At 41.2% G+C, this 15950-nt stretch overlaps 2 protein-coding genes across 4 annotated transcripts in view; both read right to left on the bottom strand.

Annotated features, from left to right (window-relative positions):
- The window catches only part of susd2 (sushi domain containing 2), a 47143-nt gene extending 42213 nt beyond the window's left edge, over window positions 1–4930 (bottom strand). The window contains exons 1-3 of one of the 2 annotated variants that reach the window (XM_036598205.1): window positions 4633–4930; window positions 2994–3192; window positions 13–161 (exon numbers count right to left, since the gene is read on the bottom strand). In XM_036598205.1, the coding sequence (XP_036454098.1) occupies window positions 13–161; window positions 2994–3192; window positions 4633–4684 (400 nt within the window). In that variant the 5' untranslated portion in view covers window positions 4685–4930. The remainder of the gene's footprint in view (window positions 1–12; window positions 162–2993; window positions 3193–4632) is intronic. The other variant, XM_036598206.1, reaches the window with a different exon arrangement.
- A 4193-nt stretch (window positions 4931–9123) lies between these two features.
- slc39a14 (solute carrier family 39 member 14) overlaps window positions 9124–15950 on the bottom strand; it is a 50395-nt gene continuing 43568 nt past the window's right edge. For both annotated transcript variants that reach the window (XM_036598207.1, XM_036598208.1), the window contains exons 7-9: window positions 14542–14776; window positions 13788–13972; window positions 9124–12481 (exon numbers count right to left, since the gene is read on the bottom strand). In XM_036598207.1, coding sequence (XP_036454100.1) covers window positions 12329–12481; window positions 13788–13972; window positions 14542–14776 — 573 coding nt within the window. In that variant the 3' untranslated portion in view covers window positions 9124–12328. The remainder of the gene's footprint in view (window positions 12482–13787; window positions 13973–14541; window positions 14777–15950) is intronic.

A 15950-nucleotide genomic window follows, 5' to 3' on the forward strand; every position in this document is an offset into this window, starting at 1 on the left:
CTGGACGCTCACCTGAGAGCCACCTGCCCGCTCTGTTGTAATTCACTCCGTCAGTGGAGACTTCAAAGGGGATCCAGCCGGACTCGAACAGCATCGGCGAAATACAGTGACCAACACCGTCCACGTCCACAAAACCCTGAGTTACAATCTCAGACTTAAACCTGCAAACACACACACACACACACACACACACATACACACACACACATACACACACACACACACAATTAGAGTCAGGAGTAAATACGTTCAGTACATCATCAATACTGTGTGTTAAAGAACAGCACTGACCCTCTGGTTTCCAACATCACATTCACCTGCCCTGTAAACATCTCTGGCTTAGTGTTTTTTAAATATGTAAAATAATAAAGTGATGAGCCACTTGAGGCCGAGCGTTACAGTGATTTTGTCAGGAAGGGTGTTCTTTGGGACGACGCACTGCAGAGTAGAAACTCCCTTCCCTGTGGTTAAATCACTGTAACGCACGGCCTCAAGTGGCTTTTAGCCATCACACAGCACTGTTTAATGCAGAACCTTTCGCTTTATAAGTACTTTTTGGTACCAAATCACCACTGAGAGTCTTATTTAGCACCAATCCAGCCACGCCCCTCTTCACACACTGGGGCTGAATCTCAAACGGCTCCCTGCTCCCTACATAGTGCACTACGTAGGAGTTTAAATACTGGATCCTGCAGCCCAACAGAGCAAATACAGCTGAGAAACAGTCATTTGGGATTCAGACTCATCCACACTCGATACATGATGTGCTGTTTGGCTGTAGAGGCTGGAATTTCTAAACTTTCATATCTAGAACACTATTTAGGGAGTACAGAGCCGTTTGGGATTCAGTCTGGGTTTGACGCTACTTCTGACTGAAACAGGAACATTTGAAGTGTGTAAAACATTCAGGTGACATTTTTAGGCTTTTATACTGCAGTTTTACAGTGAATCACACTGTAAGTGCTTTAATTCAAGCCTGTGATATTAATGATGGAGCTGTTTAGCATGTTTGCTATGTTTTAGCCTGTTAGCTAGCTGACCAGCCTGGTTCTAGATAAGAACATAAGCTGTCAGCCCCTCAGTTTATACAGAACTGGGTTCCTCCTTCATTGTTGCTCCATGTGATCAGCGTTAAAGTCAGAGATTATTCATTAACAGCTGAAGGGTTTTCGTGCTGTGGCGCAGTGATACAGAGCTCAGTCGCTGTGATGCGGTCATAGCTGTGTGTGTATTGGATATTTTACAACAGCTTTAAACGCGACTCAGCCAATCAGATTTTTAAAGGTAGTTTGTCCACTTTATGAATAATATCATCTGTAAATACATAAATATAACTGAATGTTTTGAATGTTGTTCTGTTTGATTGAATAAACAGTGAGATGAATTCAGTGTAACTTCCTTTTACATTAAAAGTTTCTTTTGGAGGAATAAAATAAAAACAACACTAATAAACTAATCTGTCATACAGCAATACTCACAATACCATTAATAAATCTATAAATAATCACAGTAGAACCAAATCGTGGTGATAATATTGTTTCGAGGAGTCGATATGCAGATTCACCACACGTCGTTATTGTTATCAGTGACCTTCAGATAAAATATAATACTGTAAAACTTCATTAACGCCACTTTAAATGTAACTTTAGACCAAAACTGCTTACAGTAGCTCAACAGCAGCTCATGCTACTTTAATGCATGCATGTGTTGCCATAGCAACCCCTTATTAATTCACACACTGTGTGTTGAAATAGAAAACAAACGACATCTGTCTGTGTCCTAGATATCAAACCTCAGATCTAATGTGCAGAATGTAGTTTTATGAGCTCTGATTATGACTGTAATACTCAGTCTGCTGTGTTTCGCTGTTTCCTTTGAACCGTTAATTATTGTTTAGCGTTATTTTAAATGAGTATTTAAATGCGGCTCACATTCAGGACCTTTAAATCTCCTGTTAAAGATTAACTCCGTCTGAACTGCCCGACTGTTTCAGTTCAACAGTCAGTAAAAACACAACAGCAGTTCACACTGAACACAGTCACAGCGCAATTACACATTAATAACACATCTTACATCAACACAATCACATTTTATTAATGCAGAAACGATTCACACATCAAAATAGAGCAACTTTATTCAGTGTATGAACACAAGAGCACAGACAACCACTCAAACTCCACGAGTCTGGATTAAACTATTACTGTTATAAGAGCTACTGCTGAACCATTCATAGTAGATACTGAAGAATTCATAGTAGATACTGAAGAATTCATAGTAGATACTGAATAATTCATAGTAGATACTGAATAATTCATAGTAGATACTGAAGAATTCATAATGAATACTGAATAATTCATAGTGGATACTGAATAATTCATAGTGGATACTGAATAATTCATAGTGGATACTGAATAATTCATAGTAGATACTGAAGAATTCATAGTAGATACTGAAGAATTCATAATGAATACTGAATAATTCATAGTGGATACTGAATAATTCATAGTGGATACTGAATAATTCATAGTAGATACTGAATAATTCATAATAAATACTAAATACTTTACAAATACTATATATGCCATATATGTAAACTAAGCTGCATAAACACTCACATTTCTACTCATTAATGCTGAAACTATAAAGAGCTCTTCAAACTGCACTTTGTGTGCAGCACAGCAGAGGACAGCCAGTCAGAACAGAGCTCATTTGCATATGTCAGTCACCTATGGGCTGTTTAACTGTAGAGGTTAAAGAAAGGCTGGAAATGACCCTGTAGAAATGAATTATGACTGTCATAATGAGTCATAATGAGTGCAGAAAATTAAATATGTAAATATAATCTGGGCTCTTTGGATTTTAAGGGTTAAATCAGACTGTACTGCCCTTCATGTCCACCTGCCTGGCATCTCTCTGGGTCAGTTATTCTCTCAGACCGGCTCAGTGAGATTCTGCTCTGCAGTCTGGACGCCTGACTGGGCGTCGCTGTTTACCTGCAGGTCAGGGTGGCGCTGCGGTCAAACGTGACGTTGAGGATCCTGAAGTCGGTTCCTCCGAGCAGAGAGCCGGAATGGGGCGAGATTTCAAGGCAAAACTGCTTAAAATTGTCACAGCAGTCCATCAACGACTCACATGTGGAGTGACAGGAACAGGCGGCGAGTTTCTCACCACAGCGTCCTTCACACGACTGAGCTACGAGAAAAACACACAGCAGATATTAAACCCCATAAACCAGCTCACAGCGCATCAATCTCAGCCCTGAACAGCTTCATCTGTGTCCAGCTCAGCTTAAATAAACACTGCCCGTCAGAATTCAGCAAATGAAGAGGTTTAATTCAATATGACAAGAGTTAATGGGGAATTCCATCCAAATTTTTAAAATTTCGGCCTAATTAAAATGCCTCTAAAGCTCCCTCACAGAGAGTTATTACATAAAATGGTTATGAATTCACTGCCGGATGACGGACATTAAGTTCTGTACAACTTTTCCAATGATTCACTGTTAAAATCCATTTACTCTGCACTGCAAAAGAGATGGTTCTTTGAGGGTTCTTCAGTAAAAACCAAAGGTCTGTATGGAACCAGTAACACTCATGATAAAGGGTTCAGCGCATGATGAAATGGTCCTTCAGACTGATGGAGAATGTGTTGTACATGGTTCTTTACAGCACCAAAAATGGTTCTAGTATTCTTACAAGCTTGACATAGAACTCTTTTCAGAAATGTTCTATATAGAACCATGTACAACTCATTCTCCATCAGACTGACGGACCATTTCACCATGCACAGAACCCTTTAATCATGCAAATAGTTACTTGAATGTTCATTGTTCTGTACAGACCATTGTCTTTGCTAAAGAACCTTTGAAGAACCCTTTCTAAGAGTCCAGGCTGAGGGTTTAATCAGGCCTCAGGAAGGAGTCTCCAAGAGACTTAATTTCACATTTAAAGGAATTAAATCTTAACTCAGGAGTTTTGATTCAACACTTCAACATTAACCCAGCTGAACTGGCTGAAAGGGCAACTCCACACGCTTTCTGCAAAATTCAGAGGTTGAGAAGTTCAGCTTACAATCTTCTCTAAACTATCATAAAACAGTGTCTCAGTCATCAGGCAGTGAATTCATAACCATTTCATGTAGGAACTTTCTGTGAGGGAGCTTTTAGAGGTGGACGTCTGGTTCCTATCACCACCACTGTGAACAGTTCTGACTCTGTAAGTTTATCTAGAACAGAGCGTTTCACACCAAACCACTCTGAACGACTCTGAACCGCTCTGTTTACATCTTAACCAGTTAATCATGCCGAAAATTTAGAAAAATCTGTGGAATGCCCCTTTAAGAGATCCACAATTCTGCACTTAAATGTGTATTTAAACTCCATTCCTGGTGGAGGGATACATGCAGGGTGTTCTGAGGCAAAAATAGTCCCCAAATAAAACCTATTACTCCAGATTTATCACTATTTCATCACTATAATAGTTAATAAACACTACAGAGCTTCAACACTGAGAGCCAGAGTTTAAAGAGCAGGTATACAGTCACAGGTCACTCAGGTCAAATGAGGCTCTTTGAAGTGTTTATTCTGCAGTTAAGAGGCTTTTAAGAGTCCCTGAGTTTGTCTGTGTGACTCACCAGCGGTGTGGCTGAACATCTGGATCCAGATGAGGATGAAGAGGAGCCTCATTCTGACTGAGGGTGAAGAATGAATCCCCCAGTCTGTTTAAAGCAGCTCCCTCTGTATTAAAGCTCCCTGTCTGAGCAACACCTGCACTGCTTACTTGAAGCGCGCGCTCAGGTTCACAAGGTAAAAGTCACTGAACTGATTAAAACGGTGAGAATAACTCAGATTAAAGGTCCTGAACTGCAGCTCTGCTCGGCTCCAAACTGAACTCTCACACTGAAACAGCTCTGAACACACTGAGCTGAAAAACACGAGCAGGAGGCGTGGAGCGGCCGTTTCAAAATAAAAGTCCCAAAGCGTTGCAGCGCGGCTGCAGGAACAGCTGTTAAAAATATCAGAACATTTCTACAAAGGAGACAAACAAGATGACGCTTATCCAGCTGTTCTAGCTACTTCAGGTTTGATTTTGTCATATTATTATTAATATTATCATTTTCTTTTTAATTAGATGAGTTTACTTGTTTTAAATGTGCTAATTTTAACTAGTTTACACTTTATTTTGTCTTTCTTTCCTGGTTTATGTTCTTATATTTACTGCTTATTACTCTTTTCAATCCCTTGTTCTCTGTTCTCTACACACTTTATAAAGATGATTCTTTAGTAAAGACAGTGGTTCTATATAGAACCATGAGCACTCAAAGAACCATTTGCGTGCTTAAACTGTTGTCTGCATGGTGAAATGGTTCTTCTGACTAATGGAGAATGTGCTGGATCTGTTTAGCAGCAAAAAGGGTTCTGCTAGTGTAACAATGTCAAGCTTATGTGTACAACAGCAGAACCCTTTTTGGTGCTATAGAGAACCATTTCACCAAGCAAAGAACCCTTTAAGCATGCAAATGGTTCTTTGAGGGTTCACATTTCCATATAGAACCAGTCTTCACTAAAGAACCCTTGAAGAACCATCTTAAGTGTGTACACTGTAAATGAGGGTCACTCTCAGAGTTCTCGAAGTTTAAGAACACAAACAAACAAAAAAGGTGATAAAATACAGAGACAGTCTTTAAAGAAATGACCCGATTCAATTATCAGAACACTTAATTAAAGAGTAATAATTAGAGATAATAAACTGCATGTTGTCTTAAAAAACATCTGATTTTTTACAGATATTCATGCTTGAATTGCTCCAGTGATCAAATGTTTTGGCTCTGTTACATTAACACATGCAAATGTCTTAAATAAACATATTTTATATTTATATTACACAATTTCTTGTTTCAAAAATATAAACGTTTGGAGATTTATATTTATGAACAAGAGATGCTGTTTGAGCATTAATTTAACATCCTCATATTGCAATAATCTCTAAATATATTCCAACATGCGAGTCAGAACATGCATTAAAATAATATTAATTAAGCACTGGACAGTGAATGAGGGTCGTCAGTGAACACGAATTCCTGCCTGCAGTTTAATCATCACTAAACTGAAAGGAGTAAATCAGTAAAAACACAAAATTTGCACATTTTCTATGTTTTTTTTTCCAGCAAATCTTCCACTGAAGCTTCTTCATCCGTCACACAGACGATTCAGCTCTGACAGCTTCAGCGGAACAAAAAGAACCTACGCTTCTCACATGATCATCACAGCAGTCGAGACCCAGGACAAAAAATGGCTTCATCAGAATTAAAAACATACTGGCTTCAGTTATTACACATTAATATCATATACAGACAGATATACAGTAACAAAACAACAACGTGCTTTGAACATCGTCTCCAGCAACAGAACAAAAACAGATTACATCCTCATCAGGGAGCGTAGAGCACGTTCTAGACACCAGACTCAGAACATGTAATGACTCTGACAGACCGACTGTAATAAATAAAGTGGGTAACAGTTTAAAGATGTGATGAGTAACATTATGAATAGTCACATGACTCGGCCAGACGTCTACAGTTATTAGCAGATAATATTTTATGTTCTGCTTTATATTTTCGCACATTCGTCACTTTGATGGAGATGAACAGGACAGATAATAATAATAATAATAATAATAATAATAATAATAGTCTGGGAGTCGTTGTCTAATATAAACTTAAAAATACTGAAAATGTGCTTCCATATTCAGCGCAGAATAAAATAAAACCGTATCCAAAGTAGAAGCCTGCAGTAAAAGTACCAGCGCTGTGTTTTTCTCTCTAACTGGGTATTTAAACCGTTTTAATCTAAGTTTTAAATTTAAATTTAAAAAGACACAGCAGAGCAGAACGAGCTAATAAACAAACTTTCTGCCCTCTAGTGTTCATTTTCTGAACTGCACGCTGAGCTGTGAGTGACAAACCATTAATATTCCAACAGAACTGAATCAGTTAAGAGATTTAATGAGGAAATTAATTCGTGGGAGGAGTTGGGGTGAAACAAGCCCGTTGGAATGCATGGAGTATGGAAGACGCAGGATGCATCCCATAATAGGCGAAGCGGATCACAGTACAGTAATGAATGTCTACGACATAAAGACCAAGTTTTCTGTGTCGAGTTATGATTCAGTGTATTTTTGAAGTTTAAACTGTCGAGAACGATCACCGGACTGAGGGTTCTAGATCACCGGCTCTCCAAACTCCTGATTCAGCTCATCAGGTGATGAGTTCTTCACAAGGAGCCTCAGTTTGTCATTAGAGAACACAGCGCAGTTATATTACCCATTTATAAAGCCGTCATCGTCTGCACTGCATTAAAACTCCCAGATGAACAGATTAAAACATAATTAATTTAATACTCCATAATTCAGCGGTTCAGAGTGGTTTGGTGTGAAACGCTCTGTTCTAGATAAACTGACCGAGTCAGAACTGTTCACAGTGGTGCTGATAGGAACCAGACGTCCACCTCTAAAAGCTCCCTCACAGAAAGTTCCTACATGAAATGGTTATGAATTCACTGCCTGATGACTGAGACACTGTTTTATGATAGTTTAGAGAACTTAAACTCTGTTCATGGTGGAGGGATACATGCAGGGCGCTGTGAGGCAAAATAGTCCCCAAAGAAAACTTATTATTTCAGATTTTCCACTATTTTCCATCATCAACATTCCATATAGACTCAGAAGACTCGTGTAGGTTCTCTGGTGGTTCTGGATAGTAAATAAAATGTCTATATTTGTGTTGTAGTCATGGCCACGCCTGGTTCCTATCACCACCACTGTAAAGACATCTGAACCATTTCACACCAAACCACTCTGAATGACTCTGACTACATCTCACACACTGAGTTATGGGGGAATTTAAAAAGTTGGTGGAATGTCCCTTTAACCTCCACTCCGAGTTCTCCTGTAAAGCTCTGTTTGGAGATGTGATGTTTGATGGTTCTGAGTCTGATTTGGAGTCAGTCCTGTCTCTCGGTGTGGATCTGATAATGTGGTCAGTTACTCTACCTTTAGTTCACTGATGTCACCTCTGTAAGGTGGAAATATACAGTCTTAAAAAGATGGTTCTTCAAGGGTTCTTTGGTAAATATAATGGTTCTATTTAGAACAATGAGTCAAATAACGCTTTGCATGCTTAACGTGTTCTCTGCATGGTGAAAGTGTTCTTCAGATTGATGGAGAACGTGCTGTATGTGGTTCTATAAAGCATCAAAAAGGGTTCCGCTGTTGTGACAATGTCAAGCTTGTAACAATCAATCAAAGTCTTTTTGGTGCTATACGGAACCCTTGTCGAAAAGGTTCTATATAGAACCATCTACGGCACATTCCCCATGAATCTGAAGAACTGCTTCATGATGCAAAGAACCTTTACTTATGCAGGGTTTTTGAGCATTCATGGTTCTACATAGAACCATTTTCATCTTTTGTTTAAGAGTGTAGTTACAAGCATGTGCATGGTGAAATGGTTCTTCAGACTGACGGAGAATGTGTTGGTTCTGTATAGCACCAAAAAGGGTTCTGCTATTGTTACAGGCTTGAAACCGTAACAACAGAAGAACCCTTTGTGGTGTTATACAGAACCAACACATTCTCCATCAATCTGAAGAACCATTTGAGCATACAAATGGTTGTATTTAGCACTCATGGTTCTATATGGAACCTTTGCTTTTATGAAAGAACCCTCGCAGAACCATCTTTTGTAGGTGTGAAGGATATCAAGCTTTAGTGACCGGTCAGTGAATGGGGTTCTGAGACCGACAGTCAGACGGACCATCATCTCAACATCTGAGCAGCTTCAGTCCAAACTGTTCAGCTCTGCTACACAAGAACCAGCGTCCAGATCAATCACCGCAACTACGGTCACTTCAGAACACAGAACACAGCAGAACATTAAACAAAACAAAAGAACAATAAATGTGATAAACAGACTCTGATCTGAGAACCGTACGGCGTCTGTCTGTCACACTGAACTACTGAGAGAACATCAGCACAGAGCACCCACCCTGACAGGCAGACAGACAGACAGACAGGCAGACAGACAGGCAGGCAGACAGACAGGCAGACAGACAGGCAGGCAGGCAGACCAAAAACGAATCCACATTTATAAAGAAACAGTAAAGAATCAATTACACTGCAAAAAATCATATTTACACATGAAACCATCTTAAATCCACTCAAAATATGCATTTCTAATTATGAGACTGTTGCAAGATTATTAAAAGATTATCTAACATATTTTTAGAATTTGAGTAATTTTTTATCTAGTGAAATTTCCCGACTGGTAAATAATTTAGCTTTTTTTTCAATAAATAATGCATTAAAACGGCCTTATTTTAAAAATAATGAAGTAAATGACACAGATCCTTTTTCAGGAAATAACACAGAATTTTGATGTAATGCAAAATAACTGGCTTATTCCAAGAAATAAAGCTTATAATAATAATAATAATAATAATAATGACTTAAAAAAACAAGTTATAATATGCAGATCTTTAATAATCTTCTGATATTCTTACAACAGCCCAATAATGAGAAACATTAGATATATTGATCAGATTTAATCTGATTTCACTCAGTAAAATATGATTTTTTGTCCAGTGCAGTGAGAATAAAGGAAAGCAGGTATTTGGTCGACTAGATTTCAGCCTCTCTAACTCGTCCAGTACAAAATAAGAGTCTTGTTCGTATTTAATAGTGTTTGTTTAGTTGAGAGAGTTTTCAGTTTGGTTTGTTGAGTTGTTTGAATGGCATTCTGGGTAAAAACAGCAGCACGTGAAAGTGAACACCTTCACAGGTACGACTTACTGGCTAAAGCTAAAGCTAAAGGCTAAAGCTAAAGGCTAACGCACTCGCTTACTGACCAGTAACGTCACAAACAGGAGTTTGATTAATAAGTTATGAGCGTCAGTTTATCTAGATTAGATAGTTCAGATAATGTTCTAGATAGCAGCAGCTACAGCTAACACGCTAGCACAGAGATAAAGGGAACATTAGGTATTGATCTGTATTGATTATGGTTTTCTGTTAATCTGTATCTGTAGTGATCAAATTAGCTCGGATCACACCTTCAACACGTTTCCCTGAACTCAGAAACCAACAGACTCACTGATACCAACTCACTGTATTAGAGGTCTAAGGGCGCCGGGTTAGAGCCGGACGATACGGCCGAACGGAATCGCGATACCTCAGAAGGTTTTACGGCACACGACGTGTCTCGATGTTTACTTTCTCTGACATCTGACGACCCAGAACAGACAAAACAGACCCACGTCACGTCCTGGGATACAGAAGTCCAGGGAGGCCATGAAGAGGCCATAATTTTCTGGGTTGTTATCTTGAGATCATGACTTAATTGAAAAGACACATTTAGTCCAGACTGAGCCATAAAGCTCAGACCAACGCCGAGAACCGCAGATTTAAACAGCAGAACATCACAGTAAACATTCAGGAGAGGAACTAAAGCAGCTGCAGCTCCGAGTCTCACAGCACCGACTTCACATCAGAGCAGATTCAGCAGATCAGGACATGTTAACCCTTTAAGGAGGAGCAATAACGACTGATTATGATGATTAATTTATAGATTTTTGTTTAGTTTATCTCACTAATTATATTTTTGAACACGTCAATAACGAATCCTTTAAACAGGAATGTATTCATACATCAGACACGTTTTACTGTTCCTAACAGTTTAATTGTTTATTATAAGCTTATGGATCTAAACTGCTCTGAGCAACAATAAAGAAGCCTCGTGCATCTTTTCCTCAGTGATAGGAAACACAGAAGCTCTGATTCTGTCCTCTGATATCGTAAATATTTAGAATCATTTGTGAATAATATTTCATCCCTCTGGTATTTTGACATGCTGTGATCTGGCCCTCTGTGAAAAGCTGCATTTGAATGTTGCAAAAGTTTCACGTGTTTGAAATCAAAACGAAGATGATGAACCACATGATCTTATCAGGCGACCTCACCAGATCACTGGATGTGAAAGTAAACTAGAGGGCGGATGTAAAGGAGGTCGTTCTGACTTTCATTTTGTCCGTTTTCTGAGCTGCAAGAACAAACTGAGTTTCTCAAAGCTAATGTTTCTGTAAAGTGCTAAGCAGCTCACGCTAACAGCTGCTCCCTCCACCGTCTGCTCTTCTTTAGCTGCTGTATTGTGATCTATGCAGCTGGATTTTCTCCAAACTTGATTTTTAAATATTATTTCTTATCCCTAAATTTACACAGAGCTCAGATCCATTAAAGCTCTGAATGAAGGAAACTACGACAGAAAAATGAACGATGAGAACGGCAGCATGAAAAATTGTACAAGGATAGAATTTGGTACAGATATGTAAATGTAAATAACATCACATGACTGTCGCATGAACGATGGGCTGTATTAAAAAAGAAAAGCTGCTAAATTTGCTGATCATGGTGAAACTGAATGTGTTGCGTTTTAAATTGCGTCATTTAACTGCCAAGTTGCATGGAAATTATGTTGCAAGCAACGTACAACAGCTGCATGGAAGTTTCACTGTGTAAAAACGGCCGTAAGGAAAGGGAAATTAACCTGAACTACTTTGCTGAAATTGTGTTGCTCTGATGTTGGAAAGTTGGATAAAACTTTATTTCAAAACGTTTATTAGCCAAATTCTGCACCTGCCCTCTGACGTCTATTCTAAGTGAGTTTTAAGAGGTTTTCTGCTCTTTTCTAAGCTCAGGGTTGAGAGGAGCTGTACGTGGTAATCGATCGATGTGCTCTACAGACGCAACAGATGGAGATGAAGCTGAAAAACAGCACAGTATCGCTTTAAGAAGCGTTTTCGGGCATAAATGACTACGTTTTCAGCACCAGCAGGACTGGGTTAAGCGTCTGGGGTAACAGGACTGAGTAACACGCTGAAACAGAGGAGTTTACGAGTCTAAACACACGTTAAACAGACAAGGCCTCCGCAGGAAATGAAGAGGGCGGAAAAGAAAGGAAGACGTAAAAATGGAAAGAGAAACGGTGAAAATGAGGGAACTCATGGAAAAGTGCATATTAATATGCATATTCTAGGTCAGTTTGACTCAGTCAGATTCGTCTGCAGGTCCGGAACTAACTCACTACGTCTCGACTGGTAAAAGGTCTTAAATTCGGGTGTTTTGGTCCAGACCTAGTCCAGCTGGTCCAGGGGTCTCGCTTAGGCTCAGAGTTCACGTCTGAGTCCGTCACTCACTCTTCTTTGGGCTCACCCCTGAAGACGAGGGGTTAAAAGGTCAAGTTCAGTCCGGCGGGATGCGGGGTCGGTCCCGGTCCACTGCTATCCGAGCTGGATCTGTCCCGAGTAGATGGTCAGGAGGAGCATGATGCTGAATCCGGTCAGCAGGCCGGCGTTCTGGATGGCGAAGGTCAGAAGGGAGCCGCTCCCTCCGGCCTCCTCCTCCTCTCGGCTCACCTCGTTCATCTCCGGGAACTGGACACACAGACGGCACAGATACACAGCGCTTAGACCTGAACTGAGGCTGCGGCTAATTAATACACACTTATGGCTAAAACGTTACAGTAAAACAGTGAGTGCAATAATCTGATCACTATCTGATTTCTGCAGTTATCTGATTTTTAAGTGGTCGTGTAAACACACTCTCTGATTTCCTAGATTAGATTAAGGTCTATAAATCTGATTAGTAAGTCTGATAAAGAGGCTGATCTGAGTCAGTAATGGGGTTTCTCAGTGCTGTAAACTCTCACTCTGATTTCTTTCGTTTCTCTCAGTCTGAGCTTGTGTGAAAACAGAGCGCCATCCCGGAAACAGCGAGCGGCGTCTAACGCAGCGTCTAACGCAGCGTCTAACGCAGAATCCGTGAGACGAGCACAACACCTTTGGAGCGACGCTGAAACCGAATACACACTCGACCAAACGAAGGGTTTATATAATATTCATTATTCATCATTTATTAACTTGCAGATGAAGTGAGTTTAACGTTACGTTTACATCACGTCTTCTTCTGTGAGTTTATTGGCTGGTTGCAAAGCAGAAATCCGATTACTGTCTGACTCATGTAGACCCGGAGTTTCCCCTTTATCTGATTACCCAAGAGCATGAAAACACTCTGAACCAGCTCATGACACAATCTGATTTTCTGCAGTTATCGGATTATTAAGTGCATGTAAACACACTCATTAACATCAGACAGTGCATTCATAACAACTTCACCAGCTGCTAAAGTAACAACAGCTGCAAAAGTCCAATCATGGCTGAACTACTTTTTTGGTGGAAGAAACTGTCGATATTGAAGACATGCAGCCAAGAAACGCAACCTTTGAAGGTCGAAGCCCCGAAAACGAGACACAGCGACAGTGACCACCATCACCCCTGCAGTGACCTACTGTGACCGAATCACAGCTGCGACTTTACTCACCCCAATAAACTCCCTCTGCTGACCTCTGCTGACCTCTACTGTCCTACTGCGGAATTATTACAGACCTCACACGCCCTGAACTCCACTAATGTTAAAGGATGCTTGAAGTAACAGTTTAATCAAAGTCTGATTTACATTTATCAGACAGTTTATTAGCTCCTCCTACAGGATTCTACACTCTCTTTACTGTACAGGTGCCTGTGTAGGTTTACAGTTACAGACTGAATCAGTTATTCAGCTTCTACACCTTTCATCAGTGGAAAGACCCCCGCAGGACCACCACGGACCACATATTTGGGTGGTGGACTGTTTTCAGCACAGCAGTGACACTGAGATAGTGTTTTTTTAAAGGACCCTCACCATATCTGCCAGCGCGATGTACAGAAACATCCCCCCCGCCAGAGCGAAGATCCAGTTTGGAGAGAACTGATTTCCAGCCAGAATTCCAAAGCCCATTCCCAGATAACAGCAGCAGGCCGACAGGAAGTTGAAGAAAAGAGCCTGCTGGATACTCATCCCGGCATTCAGCAGGATCACAAAGTCACCTGCAGAGGGAGACAGAGACTCAGTCAGTTCAATTCAGTTCACTTTCACTCCATTCCATTCACTTCCATTCTATTTAATTAAACTGCACTGCTTTCCATTTTATTTCTGTGGTTCTTTCTAAGACAGTCACCGTCCCAAAGCAGACTCAAAGAATGTGGTTGGCGCCCCCCAATGGGCATCACTTTGGGTGTGAGACTCTCACAATTCGGTTTCATTTTGATTCAATGTGCCAAGACGTGATTATGAAGTTATTCTTTATGCACCTTAATTTTGGGCTCTGTAGTCTTTATTATAATTTTTACTGTCTCTAAATAAATATAAAATACATGTTTTGCTCTTTTATCCACATTTGTCTCCTCCTGAGGAACCTGTGTCAGCAGAACCTCCCTGAAGGTGCAGACGCAGTGGATTTTATTGTGACGTTTTGTGAGAGAAATTAATTTTATTTTAATGGAATTATTGTCACAGATTTCTGGAGCTCCAGATCGGAGTCTGACATGCCCTCACGCTGACTGAGGGTGCAGAGTGAGGGGTCAGTGACGCAGAGCGAGGGGTCAGTGACACTCACCCAGCTCGTGAGGGAACTCCTCACACAGGATGGCCACCGAGGTGCTGATGCCCTGGAAGACAGAGGCGGTGAAGGACGCGCCGATGGCCAGACCGTCGATGAAGTTGTGGAGTCCGTCACTCAGAGTGATCATCCACGCCAGAGTGCCGATATCAGAGTACGCTCGACCCTTCAGCCAGTAACACCCACCTGTACTACCCCCACCACCCCCTCCTCCCCCAGCGCTCTGAGAGTCCTGCGGAGAGAGAGAGAGAGAGAGAGAGAGAGAGAGAGAGAGAGAGAGAGAGAGAGAGATTAATAATCTACATTATAGAGAGTAATTAATCTCTACATGATCGTTGTCCGGCCTCTCTTTATCCTTCACAGTTAAACAGACTGATGTATGTAAATATGGCTGAATGGTGGAGCTAAACTGCTGTAGCTGAATGGTGGAGCTAAACTGCTGTAGCTGAATGGTGGAGCTAAACTGCTGTAGCTGAATGGTGGGGCTAAACTGCTGTAGCTGAATGGTGGAGCTAAACTGCTGTAGCTGAATGGTGGAGCTAAACTGTTGTAGCTGAATGGTGGGGCTAAACTGCTGTAGCTGAATGGTGGAGCTGAACTGCTGTAGCTGAATGGTGGAGCTAAACTGCTGTGGCTGAATGGGTGGAGCTAAACTGCCGTGGCTGAATGGGTGGAGCTAAACTGCCGTGGCTGAATGGGTGGAGCTAAACTGCCGTGGCTGAATGGGTGGAGCTAAACTGCCGTGGCTGAATGGGTGGAGCTAAACTGCCGTAGGCTGAATGGTGGAGCTAAACTGCCGTAGGCTGAATGGGTGGAGCTAAACTGCCGTAGGCTGAATGGGTGGAGCTAAACTGCTGTAGACTGAATGGTGGAGCTAAACTGCTGTAGACTGAATGGTGGAGCTAAACTGCTGTAGACTGAATGGTGGAGCTAAACTGCTGTAGCTGAATGGTGGAGCTAAACTGCTGTAGACTGAATGGTGGAGCTAAACTGCTGTAGCTGAATGGGTGGAGCTAAACTGCTGTAGTTGAATGGGTGGAGCTAAACTGCTGTAGCTGAATGGTGGAGCTAAACTGCTGTAGCTGAATGGGTGGAGCTAAACTGCTGTAGCTGAATGGGTGGAGCTAAACTGTTGTAGCTGAATGGGTGGAGCTAAACTGCTGTAGGCTGAATGGGTGGAGCTAAACTGCTGTAGGCTGAATGGGTGGAGCTAAACTGCTGTAGCTGAATGGGTGGAGCTAAACTGCTGTAGGCGAATGGGTGGAGCTAAACTGCTGTAGGCTGAATGGGTGGAGCTAAACTGCTGTAGCTGAACGGTGGAGCTAAACTGCTGTAGCTGAATGGGTGGAGCTAAACTGCTGTAGCTGAACGGTGGAGCTAAACTGCTGTAGCTGAATGGGTGGAGC

This window comes from Colossoma macropomum, unplaced genomic scaffold (assembly GCF_904425465.1).
Source record: "Colossoma macropomum unplaced genomic scaffold, Colossoma_macropomum, whole genome shotgun sequence".
NCBI lineage: Eukaryota > Metazoa > Chordata > Actinopteri > Characiformes > Serrasalmidae > Colossoma > Colossoma macropomum.